Here is a 22,390-nt window from a genome sequence, read left to right on the forward strand (position 1 = left end):
ACAGGCTGGTCTCGATCTCCTACCTTGTGATCCACCCACCTCGGCTTCCCAAAGTGCTGGGATTATAGGTGTGAGCCACCATGCCCAGCCATTCCATTTACTTTTGACCTGTTTGTGTGTTTACTTAAAGTGTGTTTCTTACAGACACCTTGTGTTTACTTTTCTATCTGTGCTAGTACACAATTTTTTTTTTTTTTTTTTTTTTTGAGATGGAATTTTGCTGTTGTTGCCCAGACTGGAGTGCAATGGCACAATCTGGGCTCACCGCAACCTCCGCTTCCCGGGTTCAAGCGATTCTCCTGCCTCATCCTCACAAGTAGCTAGGATTATAGGCATGTGCCACCACACCTGGCTAATTTTTGTATTTTTAGTAGAAATGGGGTTTCTCCATGTTGATCAGGCTGGTTTTGAACTCCCGACCTCAGGTGAATCGCCCGCCTCGGCCTCCTGAAGTGCGGGGTTACAGGCGTGAGCCACTGCGCCTGGCCAATTGTTTTGTTTTGAAACAGTGTCTACATCACTACAATCAATTTTAGAACACTTGTATCCTCTCAAGAAGCAGCCCTTTGGCCCATTAACAGTCGGTCTCCATTACCCTACTTCCCCAGCTCCTGGCAATCACTAATCTTCATTACTGTTTCTATCCCTATTTGGGACATTTCATATAAATGGAATCATATGATATATGGTGTATTGTGAGTGGCTTCTTTCTCCTAGCATAATGTACACGCATTTGTTTTGTAGCATTAGAACTTCATTCCCTTGTGTTGTCAAATAATATTCTATTGCATGGCTATACTACATTTTCTTTACTCATTCATTAATTGATAGACATTTAGGTTGTATATACTTTTGCAATATTATGAATAATATTATTATGAACCTTTGTCTGCAAATCCAGACATTTGTTTTCAATTCTCTTGGGCATAGGATTTTTGTTTCATGCTGTAATTCTGTTTAACCTTTTGAAAAACTGACAAAGAGGCTGTAACATTTTAAATTACCAGCAACAATAGATGAAGGTTTTTTTTTTTTTTTGAGACGGAGTCTCCCTCTGTTGCCCAGGCTGGAGTGCAATGGCGCAATCTCGGCCCAATGCAGTCTTCACCTCGCGGGTTCAAGTGATTCTTCTGCCTCAGCCTCCCGAGTAGCTGGGATTACAGGCACCCGCCATCATGCCGGGCTAATTTTTGTATTTTTGTAGAGATGGGGTTTCACCATATTGGCCAAGCTAGTCTTGAACTCCTGACCTCAGGTGATCCGCCCATGTTAGCCTCCCAGAGTGCTGGGATTACAGGTGTGAGCCACTGCACCCAGCCTATATGAAGGTTTTAATTTCTTCATCTCTTTGCCAACATTTTTTATTGTTTGGCTTTTGATTTTAGCTATCCTACAGGGCATGAGGTAGTATTTGATTGTGGTGTTGATTTTTAGTTATTTTTTTCATTATATTATTTTTTAGACGGAGTCTCACTCTGTTGTTCAGGCTGGAGTACAGTGGTGTGATATCTTGGCTCACGGCAACCTCTGCCTCCCGGGTTCAAGCGATTCTCCTGCCTCAGCCTCCTGAGTACCTGGGATTACAGGTGCCCGCCATCACACTTGGCTAATTTTTGTAATTTTAGAAGAGATGGAGTTTCACCATGACAGCCAGGCTAGTCTCAAACTCCTGACTTCAGGTGATCCACCCGCCTAGACCTCCCAAATTGTTGAGATTACAGGCGTGAGCCACTGCACCTGGCCTGGTGTTGATTTTTAATCCTTAATGATTAATGACGTTGAGCATCTTTTCATGTGCTTATTGGTCATTTATATATTTTCTTTGGAGAAGTGTCTATTTAGATCCTTTGTTCAATTTTTAACTGGGCTGTATAGCTTTTTATTTTTGAATGGAAGAGCTCTGTATCCTGGATACAAACTACTTGTCAGACATGCGACCTGTAAATATTTCTTCCATCCTTTTACTTTCCTGATGGTTTTGTTTGTAGCAAAAAAGTCTGTAGGTTTGGTAAATTCTAGTTATTTTTTCTTTTATTGCCTCTGTTTTTAGTGTTATGTCTAAAAACTGTTGTTCAACCAAGTCCTAAAGCTTACCTCCTATGTTTTTTTCTAAAGTTGTATAGTTTTAGCTCTTACATTTAGATCTGCGATTGACTTTTGAATTAATTTTTAAATATAGTATCAGGAAGGGTTTCAACTTAATTCTTTTGCACATTCCTCTAGCAATTTAAGTATATTTCTTTACTCTTTTCAGTCTGTTTTTATAGTATTACCACTTATGGGTAATATTGTACAAGTTGTAAAGTATACAAAGCTTGTAAGTTGTTCTTTTATATCACCTCTGTTTGTTGTCAGTTATGCTTTTGTCATGTGTGTTGGAACTACATATATTATAAGCCCCAGAAAACAACAATATAATTTTGGCTTTCAATAATCATGTAATGTTAAGAACTTAAGGGCTAAAAGTCTTCTAAGTTTACCCAGATATTTACCATTTGTGGTAGTCTTCTGAAGATTTGCATTTTCTAGCATCATTTGTCTTAATTCTGAAGAATTTCTTTAGCCTTTCTTGCAGGGCGTATCTTTTGGTGATAAATTGTGTTTGCTTTCTTTTATCTGAAAGTACCTATTTCATCTTTATTTTTGAAGGGCATTGTGGTTGGATTTAGATTTCTGTGTTGACAGTGCTTTATCTCTTAGCAATTTAAGTATTTTAGTTTACTTTCTTTTGGCTTCCATATTTTATGATGAGAAATCTACCATTTATCCAGTCACTGTTCCCTCTGCCCTCTGTGTAATGTGACATTTTCTTTTGGTGCTTCAAGATTTTTCCCTCTGTGTTTGCTGTTTAGCAAGGCGTTTGACTATTTGAGGTTTGCTGAGATTCTTGAATCTGTGAATGTGTCTTTTTTCAAATTGAAGAAATTTTCAGCCATCATTTCTTCAAAATTTTCTTTCCTGCCTCATATTCTTTCTCTTTTCTTCTTTTTAAGGCCTTTGGTTATGCATGTGAGACCTTTTGGTACTGTCTTGTAGGTCCCTGAAGCCCTGTTTTTTTTTTAACCTCTTTCCTCTTTCAGATTAGATTCCTTTTTTTGTTTGTTTTTTTGAGATGGAGTTTCGCTCTTGTTGCCCAGACTGGAGTGCAATGGCGCGATCTCGGCTCAACACAACCTCTGCCTCCTGAGTTCAAGTGATTCTCCTGCCTCAGCCTCCTGAGTAGCTGGGACTACAGGTGTGTGCCACCACACCTGGCTAATTTTGTATTTTTTAGTTGAGACGGGGTTTCTCCATGTTGGTCAGGCTGGTCTCGAACTCCTGAGCTCAGGTGACCTGCCCACCTCGGCCTCCCAAAGTGCTAGGATTACAGGTGTGAGCCACCATGCCTGGCCTCAGATTAGATTCTATTGATGTAGCTTCAAGTTCGCTGACTCTTTTGTCATCTGAGATTTGTTGTTGTGAAGCTTGCCTAGTGAAATTTTTACTTCGCATGTTGTATTTTTAGTATTTAAAAAATTCTTTTTTTTTTTTTTATTTTATTTGAGATCAAGTCTTGCTCTTTTGCCCAGGCTGGAGTGCAGTGGTGCTATTATATTACTGCAGCCTCAAACTCCCAGGCACAAGTGATCCTCCTGCCTCAGCCTTCTGAGTATTTGGGACTGCAGACTGGTGCTACCACGCTCAGCTTATAGTTTCTTTTTTGTTGTTGTTTCTGAGACATCCTGTTTTATTTATTATAGGTTTATCTTCAGTGGGCAGATTTAATTAGCATTTAGTGACATTTTTCCATAAGACTTTACAATATAACGGAAATGGTATAGTTTGGAATAGAGGAAAGAAATCACTCATAATCTTACCATCCTTATCACAGTCCTATTAATATATTTTGTGTATTTATTTATTTATTTATTTTTTGAGATGGAGTCTTGCTCTGTCACCCAGGCTGGAGTTCAGTGGCATGATCTTGGCTCACTGCAACCTCTGTCTCCCGGGTTCACGCCATTCTCCTGCCTCAGCCTCCTGAGTAGTGGGGACTACAGGCGCCTGCCACCATGCCTGGCTAATTTTTTTTGTATTTTTAGTAGAGACGGAGTTTCACCGTGTTAGCCAGGATGGTCTCGATCTCCTGACCTCGTGATCTGCCCGCCTCGGCCTCCCAAAGTGCTGGGATTACAGGCCTGAGCCACTGCGCCCAGCCGTATTTGTGTTTTTAAACATAGAAAAGGTACAGCTAAATTAATGGTATGAAAGATTAAAAAAAAAATGCACTTGTATAGGGCTTTACCATGAATGAAGCTTACAGGACTAGAAGTTGCTCTGGGTGAGTCAGTGAGTAAGTGGTGAGTGAATGTGAAAGCCTGGGACATTTTTGTACACTACTGATAGGGTTTGGCTGTGTATCCCCACCCAAATCTCATCTCGAATTGTAATCCCTATGTGTTGAAGGAGGGAGGTGACTGGATTATGGGGGCAGTTTCCCCCATCCTGTTCTCATGATAGTGAGTGAATTCCCTTGCGATCTGATGGTTTTGAAAGTGGCAGTTTTTTCCTGTGTACACATTCTCTTTCTCTTGCTTGCTGCCATGTAAGACATGCTTGCTTCCCCTCCCATGATGATTGAAAGTTTCACGAGGCCTCCTCAGCCATGTGGAACTGTGAGTCAATTAAGCCTCTTTTCTTTATAAATTGCCCAGTCTTGGGTAGTGCTTTATAGCAGTGAGAGAATGGACTGCTACAACTACTGTAGACTTTATGAACATTGTACACTTAATGTACACTAAATTTATTTTAAAAATTGCTCTATCATGTTACTCTGGCTATTACATCATTACGTCACTAGGCAATAGGAATTTTTTAGTTCCATTTAATCTCATGGGACCACCATTTTATATGTGGTTGTTGTTATGCAGACTGTATTTTGAGAGAGACCACATTCATATAGCTTTTCTTATAGTAGATTGTTATAATTTTTTTTTTTAATTTTTAAAAATTTTCTGAGGTGGAGTCTCTTTCTCTGTCACCCAGGCTGGAGTGCAGTGGCATGATCTTGGCTCACTGCAATCTCCTAGGTTCAATAGATTTTTGTGCCTTAGCCTCCTGCTTAGCTGGGACTGCAGGCATGTGCCACCACATTCAGCTGATTTTTTTGTGTTTTTAGTAGAGATAGGGTTTCACCATGTTGGCCAGGCTGGTCTCGAACTCCTGACCTCAGGTGATCTGCCCGCCTCAGCCTCCTAAAGTCCTGGGATTATAGGTGTGAGCCACTACACCTGGCCTGTTCTATTTTATTGTTGTTGTTAATCTGTTACTGTGCCTAATTTATAAATTGAACTTTTTTATAGGTATGTATGTATAGCAAAAAACAGAATCAAGTGCTTGGTACCATTTGTCATTTCAGACATCCACTGGGGTTCTTAGAATGTTTCTCCCATGGATAACTGGGGGACTACTGCATTTAGGAGGTGACTGAAGTGGTCCTGATGAAAGGTGATGCTTGCTTTAAGTAGGGTAATAGTGGAGATGGAGAGAGAGAGGCAGATCTCACCAGTATTTAGGAAGAGGAAGGGCACAATACAGTTATGGATTAAAAGTGAGATTAGGGAGTGAGGTATGAAGTGGTCAAAGATGATGTATACTAGGTGTCTTGCATGAGCAATGTGTCATTGAAAATATCATTACCAATATATGGAAAGAGCAGGAAGAGCAGGTTTTGTCATAAATTGTGGGGCGTTTCAAGTGTCGATGTAGGCTGGGTGCGGTGGCTCACTGTAATCCTAGCACTTTAGGAGGCTGAGGTGAGTGGATCACTTGAGGCCAGGAGTTTGAGACCAACCTGGGCAACATGACGAAACCCTGTTTCTACTAAAAATAGAAAAAGTTAGCTGGACGTGGTGGCACACACCTGTAATTGCAGCTCCTTGGGAGGCTGAGGTAGGAGAATTGCTTGAACTCTGGAGCTGGAGGTTGCAGTGAGCCGAGGTCGAGCCACTGCACTCTAGCCTGGGCAACAGAGCAAGACTCCATCTCAAAATAAAATAAAATAAAGTGTTTATGTAGCATATAGAGTTTTATACCTGAACCTGGGGACAGATACAAATAGATAAAATTTGGGAGTCACTGTTATATTTTTATAATTTAGTTGGTAGTGGAAATTTGGACAGTGAATAAGATTGCCTAGTGTTTCACGTGAAATAAGATGACATCTTAGGCCAGAGCCCTGAGGAACTTCACCTTTTAAAGGTTTGATAGGGTGATCAGAAAGGTGCTGCCAAAGAGATAATAGGAAAATCAGGAGAGTGAAATACTGAAAGGCAAGAAATATAGCTGTATTAGCCTGTTTTAGGTTAAAGGAATACCTGAAACTGGATAAGATTATTAATATAAAGAAAAGAGGTTTATTTGGTTCACAGTTCTGTAGGCTGTGTACAAGCATACCACCAACATCTTTGGGCTGAGGAAACTTTTACTCATGGGGCAGTGGGAATGGGGACCAGGAGTGTCACATGGTGAGAGAAGGGAGCAAGATGGCAGGCCCTTTTTACCAATCAGATCTCATGTGAACTAACAACAGCAAGAAACTCACTCATTACCACAGGGAAAACACCAAGACATTCACGAGGGATCTGCCCCCATTACCCAAACACCTTTTGCTAGGCTCCACCTTCAACATTGGGATTACATTTTTACATGAGATTTGGAGGCACAAATATCCAAACTTTATCAATAGGCTCAATTTTTTTTTTTTTTTTTTTTTTTGAGATGGAGTCTGGCTTTGTCGCCCAGGCTGGAGTGCAGTGACGCGATCTCGGCTCACTGCAAGCTCCACCTCCTGGGTTCACACCATTCTCCTGCCTCAGCCTCCCAAGTAGCTGGGACTACAGGGGCCTGCCACCACGCCTGGCTAATTTTTTGTATTTTTAGTAGAGACAGGGTTTCACCATGTTAGCCAGGATGGTCTCGATCTCCTGACCTCGTGATCCACCTGCCTCAGCCTCCGAAAGTGCTGGGATTACAGGCGTGAGCCACTGCGCCCGGCCTTTTTTTTTTTTTTTTTTTTTTTTGAGATGGAGTTTTGCTCTTGTTGTCCAGGCTGGAGTGCAGTGACATGATCTCTGCTCACTGCAACCTCCGCCTTCCAGTTTCAAGTGATTCTCCTGCCTCAGCCTCCCAAGTAGCTGGGACTACAGGCACACGCCACCACATGCAGCTAATTTTTTGTATTTTTAGTAGAGACGGGGTTTCACCATGTTGCCCAGGATGGTATCGATCTCTTGACCTCGTGATCCACCCGCCTTGGCCTCCCAAAGTGCTGGGATTATAGGCGTGAGCCACCGTGCCCAGCCAATAGGGTCTATTTTTTTAAAAATTATTTTTTGTAGAGATGAGGTCTCACTTTGTTGCTTAGGCTGGTCTCGAACTCCTGACCTCAAGTGGTCCTTCTGTTTTGGCCTCCCAAAGTGCTACAATTATATGTGTGAGGCACTGCAGCTGGCCTCAGTAGGCTTTTATGGCTTATGCTTTCTGTACTTTTAATACTATTTCAACTTAATTTTCTACTCCAATTTTTTGTTGTAATTTATATATGTAAGTGTATATATATTTATATGTAGGATGTGTATATATAGTGTGTGTGTATATATAGAGTATGTGTGTATGTGTGTATATATATAATATGTGTATAGATATACACACATATGTATGTATACATACATATATATACGTGTGTGTGTATGTATGTGTGTGTGTGTGTGTGTGTATGTCTATGTATATACACATTTTTTTTTATTTTTGTTTTTTTGAGATAGGGTCTACTCTGTAACCCAGGCTGGAGTGCAGTGGTGCAATCATGGCTTACTGCAGCCTTGACCTTCTGGGCTCAATTGATCTGCCTGCCTCAGCCTGCTGAGCAGCTGGTACTACAGGTGCGCCACCACCACACCCAGCTAATTTTTGTGTTTTTTTGTTTTTGTTTTTTGTAGAGGTGGGATTTTGCCGTGTTGCCCAGGCTGGTCTCAAACCCCTGGGCTCAAGCGATCTACCTACCTCAGCCTCCCAAAGTGCTGGGATTACAGGTGTGATTCACTGTGCCAGGCCTATATTAGTATATTGTATGCTGCAAAACCTCTTTTGGAAAGAAAGTGGGATATAAATAATACTCAAGTGAGACTTTCAGGAACATATTCTTCATAGTAAGACAATGCCATTGAAACTTACTGTGTTTCATAAGAAGTGGTAGTACTGGCTCTACATTTATTTTTGGTTTTAAATTCTGAGCACGGGAAGGAGAGGGATCCACAATAAATTTTGAGTACTATTGTGTTTGAATAATAATAGCTGATTAGCCGAATTCCTTTCAGAAGGGAAATCAGCATGCATGAGATCATTTCTTGCCACTTAAATTAAAACTCTAAATTCTAGAGTTTGGCTCTTTAAGAGAAACCAGACCTACTTGACGGCAGTCATCCTAGCTGACCGTAAGACAGGAAGTAAACAGGTAACAGGCAGATGTTAAAAGCCTTTCCCCATTCCTGTGTTGAGAGGACCTTTTTGTTTTTTCTCCCGCTCCCCAGGTAAATAATCCCAGCATCTTTGTGTTTTTATTAATGTAAGATTTAAAAAATTGTGGCAGGAGTTTTGTTTTGTTTTGTTTTGTTATGTTTCTTTTAGTTGGAGTTTCGTTTTTGTTGCCCAGACTGGAGTGCAATGGCGTGATCTTGGCTCACCGCAACCTCCACCGCCCGGATTCAAGCAATTCTCCTGTCTCAGCCTCCCCAGTAGCTGGGATTACAGGCATGCACCGCCACGCCTGGCTAATTTTTTATTTTTAGTAGAGACGGGGTTTCTGCATGTTGGTCAGGCTGCTCTCGAACTCCCGACCTCAGGTAATCCGCCCGCCTCAGCCTCCCAAAGTTCTAAGATTTACAGGCATGAGCCACCGTGCCTGGCTCGTGGCAGGAGTTTAAAAGTTAAAATGTACTTTAAAAAAATTACTTGTCCTCTGAAGAAGATCACCTGTCATCGAGAACAACTGTTTGTGAAGAATGTTCTGAAATATTCTTTGGGGGCAACTAGGACAAATGCTGCTCTCACATTTTCAGTAGTTTTGAAGTTGCAGGGAAGATACTACATTTTTGGTAATCTGAATTATTTCATTACCTGTTTCTTTTTTTTTATAGAGATGTGAACTTTGTCCCCATAAGGATGGAGCTTTAAAAAGAACAGATAATGGGGGTAAGTGCAGAGATTTCTTGAAAAAAATTTTATTGAAAACTGGGACAGTGGAGTATTTTCAAATATTTGGTAGTTTATTTTATTTCATCAAATTAAACAGCGTTTTCTACTCATTTTTAACAGTAGTGGCTATAATTTATGAATCCTTATTATATTGACCCACAATTTTTCTCCTTTGTGGACAAACTTAAGCATTGGGTATTTTATGCAGTATGATCTATTAAATACATACTTCTAATTTAAATTCTTATGTTTTTGGCTGGGCGAGGTGGCTCACACCTGTAATCCCAGCACTTTGGGAGGCTGAGGGAGGTGGATCACCTGAGGTCAGGAGTTCGAGACCAGCCTGGCCAACATAGTGAAACCTGGTTTCTACTAAAAATAGAAAAATTAGCCGGGTGTGGTGGTGCCTGCCTGTAGTCCCAGCTACTTGGGAGTCTGAGGCAGGAGAATCTCTTGAACTTGGGGGGCGGAGGTTGCAGTGAGCTGAGATTGTACCATTGCCCATTAGCCTGTGTGACAGAAGGAGACTGTCTCCAAAAAAAAAAAAAAGTATTTTTTAAAATGGGTATAGTTTCTTATGTTAGGAATTTTTTTTTTGAAAAATGAGCCACATTTTTTGTTGTTGTTGTTAGACCTAAAATCTGTTGTTTTAGATTCTTTTTTTCTGTTTTGTGTATCTCTAGACAGATGATGTTTCTAGTGAATGTTAATTTTATTTAACTCTGAGGATCTTTGTTGCTTGAATATAAAGAAATGTTGACTTTTAGGCTGGGTGTGCTGCCTGACACCTGTAATCCCAGCTCTTTGAGAGGCCAAGGTAGGAGGCTCACTGGAGCATAGGAGTCTGAGACCATCCTGGGCAACATAGGGAGACCTTGGTCTCTGCAAAAGTAAATATAAAAAATAAAAATAAAAAGACTTAGTTACACATGGTGGCACATGCCTGCAGTTCCAGCTACTTGGGAAACTGAGCAGGAGGATGGCTTGAGTCTGGGAGGTTGAGGCTGCAATGAGCCATGATCACGCCACTGTACTTCAGTCCCTGGGATGGGTGAGAGTGAGACCCTGTGTCAAAAAAAAAAAAAGCTGACTTCTGTATCACATTTTGGTATGCTTTCCTATGAACCCTTGTATATTACTCATTTTCTTGTCCACTTTCAGTTATCGTTGTCAGAGAAATCATATTTTTCTACAGCTCAGTACTATTCTGAAATGTGTAGACATAAGTTTATTAGACCATGGCATATGTGATGAAGCAGCTGAAAAAAGGTTAAGCTGCTATTACTATACTCTTCTCCATTTTGGGTAGCCACCTCTAAAGTAGTTTTGGCATAGGCTAGAGTAGTGGTGTGAGTAAATAAAAGGGAAAAATAGAATGATTTTGGCTAGCTATATATATTTTACAATTTAATCTTCAGACTATGTTATACAGTCAGATTGTACAGAATTTAAAAATATGTTGAAAACTCTTCCTGTTATTCCTCTTCCCCATCTGCCCAGTTTATCAATAGCTTTCCTGCTACTATGTAATAATTACTTTCTTGCATATCTTTCTAGGTTTATTTTGCATATTCAAATGTGAATAGACAAAGACTTATTTACTCCCTCCATCTTTATACAAATGGGTTAATATTATATACTCTTCTGCATCTTAATTTATTTCACTGAACAATTTATCTGTTTTTTTTGAGACTTTTCTTTTCTTTTTTCTTCGATTTTCTCTTTTTTGAAGCTTTGCTCATTTGCCCAGGCTGGAGTGCAGTGGTGCAGTCTCAGCTCACTGCAACCTCCACCTTCCGGGCTCAAGCGATTCTCCTGCCTCAGCCTCCCAAGTTGCTGGGATTACAGGTATGTGCCACCACGCCCGGCTAATTTTTATATTTTTAGTAGAGATGGGGTTTCACGATGTTGGCCAGGCTGGTCTTGAACTCCTGACCTCAAATGATCCTACTGCCTCGGCCTTCCGAAATGTTGAGATTACAGGTGTGAGTCACCGCACCCGGCATGAACAATTTATCTTGTTTTCAGTATAGAGCTTTTTTTTTCTTTTTAACCATGTTATCTAATATCCAATCAGTTCTTGATGCACTTTCTGATCTTCTACTTTGATGACTAACTTTTGTATGTATGTCATTTTGCTTGTATACAAGTATATCTATAGGATTATTAATTTCCATAGGTGGAAACATTGAGTCAAAGGAGTTTTGCAGTTAATTTTGATAGATAGTCCCAAATTATTTGCCCTGTAGTTTTACCAATATATGTTCCCAGTTTTACCAATATATGAATAAAAAAGCTGTTCTTCATACCTTTGGTAATCTAACAGGTAAAAGTTTGTATATCCAAGCAGTAGTTTTGCATTTCTCTTAATATTAGTGAAGTTCACATCTTTTTATAGTTTGAAGAGCAATTTGTTTTTTCTCTTCTGTGATCTGTTTTTTAACTTGGTTGTTGATCTTTTTCTTTTTTTTTTTTTTTTTTTGTTGAGACAGGGTCTCCCTCTGTCACGTAGGCTGGAGTAGTGCAGTGGCTTGATCTTGGCTCACCGCAGCCTCTGCCTCCCCCATTCAAGGGACTCTCCTGCCTCACTCACTGGAATAGCTGGGATTATAGGCACACGCCATCATGCCCAGCTGATTTTTTTATTTTTAGTAGAGATGGGATCCACCCACCTTGGCCTCCCAAAGTGATGGGACTACAGGTGTGAGCCACCATGCCCAGCCACAGTTGTTGATCTTTTTAGTTTGATTTATTGGAGTGTTCATAAGGAGCCCCTCATATATTATTATGCTGTTTTGATATGAGTTGGACTAATTTTGCCCATCTGGTTAGTCTTTGTTTATATTGTGCTTTTAAAAAAAATTTTTTTTACCATGCATGAGTTTCTGATTTTAATTTTGTTCAATTTATTAATCTTTCATGATGTCTGTATTTTGAGTTATTATTTAGAAAGGCCTTCACTATTCCAAAGTTTTTTTTTTTTTTTTTTAAGTGACAGGTTTTCATTCTGTTGTTCAGGCTGAAGTGCAAGTAGCAGGATCCTAGCTCACTGTAGCTTTGTAGTCCCGGGCTCAAGTGATCTTCCTGCCTCAGCTTTGAGAGTGTTGGAATTACAGGAATGAGCCACTGCACCTGGTGTAAATCTTCCATCTTATTAAATATCGCCTATTCTGGTTTGTTTCACTCGTTCCATTCTACCCTATTAGCTTAAAAAAGTTAACATTACTGTGTGCTTTTTTCCTCTTTCTGAATCCTCTGAAACTTTTAGGATATTGTAAATTCACTTGTCCATCTCCTGACATATATTTTGTTTTTGTCATGTACTTTCATTCTGTGTTTCTTTAAGAATTATAGTGGTTTTGTCAGGTGTTTGTTGAGGATTATGCTAGTCACTTAAAATGAAACAGTTTTTGTAAATTTGGTGTTATTTTTCTTTGAATTCTATATAGAACTTCGTGAGAAACTGAAACTTTTCTGGGAAAATTTTTGATAAATTCGTTTTTTGGCGAAATTATAGAGACATTCCTTTTCCCCCTTTCCATTCCCTTTCCCTTCCCCTTCCCCTTTCTCTGTCTGTCTCTCTCTCTCTCTCTCTCTCTCTCTCTCTCTCTCTCTCTGTCTTTTTTAACAGTGTATCACTTTGTTGCCCAGGCTGGAGAGCAGTGATGGCAGTCATAGCTCACTGCAGCTTCAAACTCCTGGATTCAAGTGATCTTTCTGCCTCAGCCTGCTGAATAGGTGGGACCACAGGCACACCATGCCTGGCTAATATTTTTTTCTTTTTGTATTTTTTGTAGAGACACGCGGTCTCGCTTTGTTGCCGAGGGTGGTCTCGAACATATGGGCTCAAGCTATCTTCCTGCCTCATCCTCCCAAAGTGTTGGGATTACAGGCTTGAGCCCTTGGGTCTGACCTATTTTTATATACTTAAGTCAATTTTGGTGCGCTCTATTTTTCCAAGAAATTTAACTACTTTGTATAAGTTGCTGAAATTGTTGGACTAACATTACCAATAGTATTTTTTTTTTTTTTTGGAGATGGAGTCTTGCTCTGTCACCCAAGCTGGAATGCAGTGGCATGATCTCGGCTCACTGCAGACTTCACCTCCCAGGTTCAAGTGATTCTCTGCCTCAGCCTCCCAAGTAGCTGGGATTACAGGCAGGCACCACCATGCCCAACTAGTTTTTGTATTTTTAGTAGAGACGGGATCTCACCATGTTGGCCAGTCTGGTCTTGAACTCCTGACCTCAGGTGATCCACCCGCCTTGGCCTCCCAGAGTGCTGGGATTACAGGCACGAGCCACCACACTCGGCTGCCAATAGTATTTTATTATTATTTTGTTAATTTTGCTAGCAATGGTAGTAATTACCCCATTGTTATTCTTGATGTTGGTGACTTGTGTTCTGGTTTTTTCTTTGTTTTTATTTTTATTTTTTTGACCAGTCCAAATAGAATTGTTCAGTTTTATTGACCTTTTTAAAGAAAGTTTTGGGCTTTGTTAATTTTTTATGCCATCTCCCTGTTTTCTATTTTGTTAAACTTCTGCTCTTATTTCCTTCCTAGTACTTACTATGTGCTGTATTTTCCTCTTGTTTTCTAACTTATAAAGGTGGAACCTTAGGTCTTTTATTTTAGATATTCTTTTCTAATGAAAATGTATATGCTGTAAGTTCCTCTCTATTGCTGTTATTGAATCCCACAAGTTGTGTTTTTTTGTTTTTGTTGGTTTTTTTTTGCTGTTGTTGTTGTTTTGAGACAGGGTCTCAGTTTGTCACCCAGGCTGGAGGGCAGTGATGTGATCTTGGCTCACTGAAGCCTTGACCTCCTGGGTTCAAGCGATCCTCCTACCTTAGCCCCTGAGTAGCTGGGACTACAGGTGCATGCCACCTTATCCTACTGATGTTTTTGTATTTGTTGTAGAGACAGGGTTTCACCATGTTGCCCAGGCTGGTCTCGAACTCCTGAGCTCCAGCGATTAGTAGGCATGAACCATTGCCCCCAGCCTATGTCTCAAGTTTTGATAAATTTCATATTTGTTGCCATTCCATTTAATACATTTTCCAGTTTCCCTTGTGACTTTCTCTTGACTCTCTTAGTCTATCTTGGACAGAAGTAGAAGTCTTCTGCTGTTTGTTCGTAACATTGATTTTTCCCTCTTATTTCTTAGTTCTCTTCTGTTCTTTTTGTGATTTTTTTTTAGTGCTGTATTTTAATCAGTTTAACAATGCAGCTAATTAGTATTGCATTTAAATTTAATTATATCAAATTGCCTTAAATTGCCTTTTTGGCCATATCTCTTCCTATATATATACACAAGTATTTATATTTATCTATATAGTGGTTGCTGTAGGGATTATAATTTTCTTATCAGTAAATTCAGTGTACTGAGTGTACCACTTTTTTTTTTTTTGTTTTTGAAATGGAGTCTCGCTGTGTTGCCCTGGCTGGACTGCAGTGGTACTGTCTCGGCTCACTGCAACCTCCACCTCCCAGGTTCAAGCAGTCCTCCTGCCTCAGCCTCCTGAGTAGCTGGGACTACAGGCACACACCACAACACTCAGCTAATTTTTGTATTTTTAGTAGAGACATGGTTTCACTGTATTGGCCAGGCTGGTCTGAAACTCCTGACCTCAAGTGATCTGCCCGCCTTAGCTATCTAAAGTGTTGGGATTACACGTGTGAGCCACTGCACCTGGCCTGTGTGTACCACTTAACACGAAATGTAGAATGAAACCATATAGACTTCTTTTACTTGTTCTTTTTCCAGTCTTTGTTATAGTTTATAGGAAAGCTACATACATTCACAAACCCTACCAGTGTTTTAATATTTAATGTAAGTGGTCATTTGTGTTGTAAATGAGTGTGAAGGCATTATTGTTTTATATGTTCATTATATATTAAATGTACCTACATGTTTATCACTCTTTATATTTTTCTTCAATTCTGAGCTTCCTTCTGGAATCATTTTCCTATTACTCAAGGAAAATTGTTTGGTGTTCCCTTTAATGGAAATCTTTTAAAAAATGTTTTCTGGCTTTATTTAGTTATCTAGTTTTTCGTTTGATAACTTGCCTTTTGTCTTTAAGATTTTCATTTCTTTCCCTTAGTTTTCTGTAGTTTTATTGTCCCTTGATGTATATCTTTATTTACTCTGATTTATAGTGGTTCTTCAGTCAGTGGCTTTGGGTCTTCTGTTCTGGAAAATTTTTAGGTATTATCAATTCAGATAATGCTTTCATGCCATTTTCTCTCTCATATTTTCTCTGAGACTCTGATTACATGTGTGTTAGATCTGCCTGCCTATTACATTTTTCATGTGTCTTATTCCATTTTTTGTATTTCTTACTTTTGTGCTAAGATTCTGGATTTCTTCTGACCTGTTTTGTTCCTACTAATTCTCTTTTCATCCATGTCTAAACCGTTGTTAATCCCACCCATTGATTTTTTTTTTTTTTTTCTTGAGATAGGGTCTCTATCACCCAGGCTGGATTGCAGTGGCACAATTATAGTTCACAGCAGCCTCAAACTCTTGGGCTCAAGCAGTCCTCCCACCTCAACCTCCTGAGTAGCTCGGACTATAGGTGCATGCCGCCACACCTGACTCATTATTTTTTTTTTGTAGAGATGGGGTCTCACTTTATTGCCTAGGGTGGTCTTGAACTCCTGATCTCAAGCGATCCGCCTCAACCTTCCAATGTGCTGGGCTTACAGGTGTGAGCCACTGTGCCTGGCTGATTTCTAAATTTCCTCTTTACTTCTGGAATTTTAATTTATTATTATAGTTTTCAGTTATTTGCGTCAATTTAGAATTTTGTCTTGTGTGTACTTGATCATAGTAAGCATACTTATTTTAAAATCTTTATCTGATAACTCCAAAATGCTGATCTGTTTTGATTTTCTTGTTTCTCCTTATTTTCATTCATATTGTCTTGTCTGTCATGTCTTTGGTACTTATTGTGCTGGAAATTATATGTAATGAAGAAATTTTAGGCTGGGTGTGGTAGCTCATGTCTGTATTCCCACCACTTTGGGAGGCTGAGACTGGCAGATCACTTGAGGTCAGGAGTTCGAGACCAGCCTGGTCAACATAGTGAAACACTGTCTCTACTAAAAATACAAAAATTAGCCCCGTGTGGTGGTGGGCACCCATAATCCCAGCTACTTGGGAGGCTGAGGCAGGAGAATTGCTTGAACTGGAAGGAGGAAGTTGTAGTGAGCCGAAATCATGCCAGTGCAGTCCAGCCTGGGCGACAGACCAAGGCTTTGTCTTAAAAAAAAAAAAAAGGGTAGAAATTGTTTGTAGTCAAGATGATACTGTTTTCTTTTAGAGAGGATAGATGTATATTTGCATCTGCTTGGTGCCTTGGGGGTTGTAATTTAGGATTACCTTCGTCAAATTTCAGTTTGAGATGGTCAGAGGCCTGGTGTAGTCTCTTTGAGGGTCTATGTACCTTTTGTGTATTCTTACCTCTGGTTTGCCCTTCAGTGTTGCATCTGAAAGGAGAGGGGTTTACTTGTTCCCTTTTTCTGTTGGTTGGTTGTGAATGTACATGCCTGTACTGTTAGGCCTCTGAGTTTGTCAAAAGTACCCTTCAGGCTGAGCGTGGTGCTCACGCCTGTAATCCCATCACTTAGGGAGGCTGAGGTGGGCGGATCACCTGAGGTCGGGAGTTCAAGACCAGCCTCACCAACATGGAGATGCCCCACCCCTACTAAAAATACAAAATTAGCCGGTTGTGGTGGTGCATGCCTGTAATCCCAGCTACTGGGGAGGCTGAGACAAGAGAATTGCTTGAACCCGGGAGGCGGAGGTTGCGGTGAGACGAGATCGCGCCATTGCTCTCCAGCCTGGGCAACAAGGGCGAAACTCTGTCTCAAAAAATAAAATAAAATAAAATAAAAAGGACCCTTCATCCTCACCACCGCTTTCTCTGAAATAGGCAAATGTTCCCTGGGCAAAAGTGGCCAAAAACTACCTAGGACTTTCATTCTTTTCCGGTTTTAGCCCAGAAACTCCTCACTATCATATCGGCTCTTTAATACCTTCAGTTGGGAGGCTGAGGCAGGAGAATTGCTTGAACCTGGGAGGCGGAGGTTGCGGTGAGCCGAGATCGCGCCATTGCACTCCAGCCTGGGCAACAAGAGCGAAACTCCATCTCAAAAAAAAAAAAATTTAATATGAAATTTAACACATTTCAAATTAAAATAGTGAAATGATTGTTATTACTAATATTAAAAATATTGACACTAAGATAATTTCATGTTGACATTTAAAATGATTAAGATAATTAAATTTTATCATAAGTATTAAACTTTTAAAAACTCCTTTTATAGTGGTTCTCAGAAGTAGTGTTGATCTGAATATTTAGTCTACCTGTATAAAGTGTTAGTGCCAACATCTGAATTTATAAATGTTTCCCTTTATTTATGTAACTGTACATCATAACTGGGGAAATGATTAAGAATGCTTTTTTTTGGTAGTGGTTTGAGTATTCTCAAGCAATGGAAGTAAGACAGCAATGAGAATTTGTTAATGTCCTTGTCGTGCATTTGTTTCAATAGACATTTAAGGGATCTGTTAAAGAAGTTAATGATGTTAATTTGCTTTTGATAAAACTGAAAAGATGACATTTATTCATTTACTTTTAGGTTGGGCCCATGTGGTTTGTGCCCTGTATATTCCAGAGGTACAATTTGCCAATGTTTCCACAATGGAACCAATTGTTTTACAGTCTGTTCCGCATGATCGTTATAATAAGGTACAGTGGATGTTATTTTATTACTGTTTGAATATCACTACTGGGAAGTAGAAAGGAAGTTTTTGTATTTTTAAAATCACAGGTCTCCATCAAATTCAGGGAGATTTGGTAAAAAAATTACTATGCCAAACTATAGTCATTAAAATGTTATTAATATGTTACTAAGGTCACAGGAGTACAAAGCAAGCAAAACTGTGTTACCTTTTATAGTAACCTAGGTATTTAGTATTCTACGATTTACAGGATATTTTAATCCTTACAGATTGGTGCTTTATGAATTACCTCTTTTGCGCTTTCAAGTATCAAGAGTCTGTTAAATTTGAATTATTATTTTGTGTAATATTCATTACAATGTATCATACATTCTTTTTTGAAGAACAGTCCTATATTAGAATGTTACTTGTCTCCTCCTCCCAAAGTTATTGGTACCCCAAGATATGGTTTTTATTGTTGGCCTTAAAAAAAAGTTTGCTTTTTTCCTGTATATTTTTCTTCATTTAGTACATATATATTATTGTTTTATTCTCCTGTGCATTTTAGGTTTTACCATTACCCAATGTGCCTTTAAATATAGTTTTACTATTTAATTGAAGGTACACATTCCATCCGTGGAAGAAATTGCAGCCAGCTTTAAGATTTTAAATGTTTTTGTGTAAAAAAACTTTTTATTTTGTAATTAATATTTATTTTAAAAACTTGAAAATACAGGCAAGTAAATAAATACAAGACAAAAATCATTCATAATCTTATTCAGGCTCATCCAGGTTTTTTTCTGTGTATTTTTGCATATAGTATATGCTTACAAAAAAGTTGAATCGTTTTTGCTTATATTTTTTGTTTGCTTTTGAAACTTACACAGCATCTTTTGTGAGTCAATAAATTGTGTTTCTGCTGTATTTTTAATAGATACTTAGTCTGTAATACAAAATATCATGAGATTCAACAAACTGTAAATTTAATTAAGCAACCCTTTGTAGTTGAAGGGCCTAGTTTGGTGTCTGGCATTTAGTATACACTGCTAGCATCTGTGTAAAAGTGTGTGAACATTTTGGAAGCTTCAATAAATACATTGTGTGAAATTGTCCTCTGGAAGTTACACTGTATTAGCTATATGTGAGATTGCTCATAACCCTATATTATGTTAGGTACACTGTGTTACCCTTAAAAAACTTTGCTCTTCTTTCTAGTAAAAAAAAATATTAAAATGTTTGAAAGAGTTTGAGTACTGGTAAGGTTAATTATTTTAAAGTTTTTTTTTTTTTTGAAGATTATTCATGTATGTTAATTGACCTCCCATATCTGTTTATTTTAATATTATAATTTTTTTTACAAAGTGTTTTATGTTAGAGATCATATTATTTTGTCTTATATATTTGCTGTGTGTGTTTTTTCCCATAATTTAACATTTGGTTTTTAATTTTATTATGTCTTCATAGCTTTTGTTGTTGGGATTCTAGCAGGTTAATTTTTTCTAATGCAGAAGTTTACATTTTTGAGGTAATTTACGCAAATGCTCTTTATTGTTTCTGCCTTTGATGCTGTGCAAAGAAAATCTTTATATTAATGCACTTTTTTTTTTTTTTAGTGCTTTGGAAGTTCATTTTTAAAAACCTTGTTTTTCTTTTTAATTTTAAAAGCATTAAAACTTACAAACAGGTTGCAGGAATAGGACAAAAGAACTCTTCCTTCCCTAAACCATTTGAGAGTAACTTACCAATATAATATGCTGTCACCCCTGAATACTTCAGAGTTTCCCATAAAGAAGGATACTCTCTTGGGAATATACAATATGCCATCAAAATAAGGAAATTAACAGCGATACATTTTTACTCTCTGATCTTTGGAGCCCATTCATATTTTTGTAGGCATATTCTTTATATCAAAAGAATCACAAACTGCATTTTGACTCTTTGGTCATTTTATTTATTTTTATTTTTATTTTTGTGCAGAGTCGCGCTCTGTCACCCAGGCTGGAGTGCAGTAGCACAGTCTCTCCTGGGTTCAAGTGATTCTTGTGCCTCAGCCTCCTGAGTAGCTGGGATTACAGGTGTACACCACCACATCCAGCTAATTTTTTTGTGCTTTTAGTAAAGACAGGCTCTTGCCATGTTGGCCAGTCTGCTCTTGAACTCCTGGCCTCAAGTGATCTGCCTGCCTCAGCTTCCGAAAGTGTTGGGATTACAGGCGTGAGCCACCCCGCCCGGGCCTCTTTGGTCTTTTTAAATCTCAAATAGTAACTCAGTCTTTCCCTGAGTTTCATAACTTTGATACTTCTGAATATTACAGGCCAGTTATTTTGTAGAATGACCCCCTATTTGGATTTGCCTGATATTTCATCATGATTAAATAGTTATGTTTTTAGCAGGAGTATCACATATGTGATTCTGGGTTCTTTTCTTTGCATCCTATCAGGTGGTACATAATTTCAGTTTTTCCTTGATCACTTGGTTAAGGTGTGTCTGTCAGTTTTCTCCACAGTGAGATTAATCTTTTTTCTCTTTATAGTCAGTATGGATTTTGTGGGGGAAGTACTTCATATATAAACATCTTGTTCCTTGTGCCTTTTCCTCACTAATTTTAGCATTCATTGATGTTTCTTGACCTAATTTATGACTAGGATTGATGGCAAGCAGTGGTTTTCTAATTTCACCCTTTCTTTTACATTCATCAGTTGACATTCCACTGTAAGGTGAAGCTTTCTTTACTTCCTGATTATTTGTATTAGTATGGACTTATGCTATTTTATTTTAATGGGTCATATTCCACTAATGTCATTTATTTTGATGTTCATACTGTCTCAGGTTTGCCTGGTGGGACCTCTTTAAGCTGGCTTCTGTGTCTTTTGACCTATCATTTCAGAGAAGCATTTCTCTACTTCTGACACAACAGTATAATCTAGGCTCATCTTGTATTATTCCTGCTGTAGTTCTGAAATCACCATTTCTCTGAGTAACCTTGATTTCTTTTATGTGAGAATAATATTTAGAAGCCAAAGTGGGTGCTAGGTGTGGGTTATTGCTACTCTCAGTCAGCGTGGCTAGGAAATGTGTGTTTGCGTGTGTGTGTGTTCCTACGGAGATACATATTTCTATAAATTCACATCTATTGTTTCCATATCTATGTAGAAAACTGTGGGCCAGGTGTGATGGCTCATGCCTGTAATCCTAGCACTTTGGGAGGCCGAAGCCAGCGGGATGACTTGAGGTCCAGAGTTTGAAACCAGCCTAGCCAATGAAACCCCGTCTCTACTAAAAATACAAAGATTAGCTGGGCATGGTGGTGCACGCCTGTAATCCCAGCTGCTTGGGAGGCTGAGGCATGACAAGAAGCACTTGAGTCCTGGAGACAGAGAGGGTACAGTGAGCTAAGATCACACCACTTCACTCCAGCCTGAATAACGGAGTGAGAGTCTGTCTCAAAAAAAAAAAAAAAAAAAAAAAAAAAATGGCTGGGCCTGCTGGCTCACGCCTCTAATCCCAGCACTTTGGGAGACCCAGGCGGGTGGATCACGAGGTCAGGAGTTCAAGACCAGCCTGACCAAGATGGCGAAACCCCGTCTCTACTAAAAAATACAAAAATTAGCCGGGTGTAGTAGCGGGCGCCTGTAATCCCACTACTCAGGAGGCTGAGGCAGGAGAATTGCTTGAACCTGGGAAGTGGAGGTTGCAGTGAGCTGAGATCACACCACTGCACCTCAGCCTGGGCGACAGAGTGAGACTCCGTCTCAAAAAAAAGAAAAAAAAAATTAGCTGGGCATGGTAGTGGATGCCTGTAATCCCAGCTACTCAGGAGGCTGAGACAGGAGAATTGCTTGAACCTGGGAAGCGGAGGTTGCAGTAAGCCAAGATTGTGCCACTGCACTCCAGCCTGGGCGACAGAATGAGACTCCAATCTCAAAAAACAAAAAGAACAAGCTGTGAGGTCACAATACTTTTGATTCATTATGTGAATATACATACACACACAAATCTCTATTACTGTATCCATCTCTATATATTGAACTCCATATGCTCATGGTAACTTCTCCAAATCTAGCCCAGCAAAACAGGGTTCATTTTAATTTTTTCCCCCATATTTATGATTCTCAGACAGAAACCTGACTCTTAATATGTTTAATAGTTTACTTATTTGATCATCTCTGCTGCTTTGACATACCTTCTGTTGCTGCTCCACCTAACACAGATGCTATTCTAACCCAGTTCAGGGTTGCTGCTGCTTTCCTGCATGCCAGTCCTTTTCACCCCTCTTGGGATTTGATATTCAGCTTCAGTTCACTACTTCCACTTTGGTTGATCTTTTCACCTTGCTCTGAGATTGTCCCCACCCCTATCCGCAACCCCTTAGGGGAGCCAACTTTACTCATGCTCTTATACTTGTATTGGACTGCCCCCTCTTC

At 39.3% G+C, this 22,390-nt stretch overlaps 1 protein-coding gene across 26 annotated transcripts in view; it reads left to right on the top strand.

Annotated features, from left to right (window-relative positions):
- Window positions 1-22,390, top strand: part of MLLT10 (MLLT10 histone lysine methyltransferase DOT1L cofactor) — a 225,987-nt gene that overhangs the window by 52,631 nt on the left and 150,966 nt on the right. For all 26 annotated transcript variants that reach the window (XM_063669626.1, XM_063669632.1, XM_063669625.1 and 23 more), the window contains 2 exons: window positions 9,177-9,231; window positions 17,885-17,994. In XM_063669626.1, the coding sequence (XP_063525696.1) occupies window positions 9,177-9,231; window positions 17,885-17,994 (165 nt within the window). The remainder of the gene's footprint in view (window positions 1-9,176; window positions 9,232-17,884; window positions 17,995-22,390) is intronic.

Source organism: Pongo pygmaeus, chromosome 8, assembly GCF_028885625.2.
Source record: "Pongo pygmaeus isolate AG05252 chromosome 8, NHGRI_mPonPyg2-v2.0_pri, whole genome shotgun sequence".
Classification (NCBI taxonomy): Eukaryota; Metazoa; Chordata; class Mammalia; order Primates; family Hominidae; genus Pongo; species Pongo pygmaeus.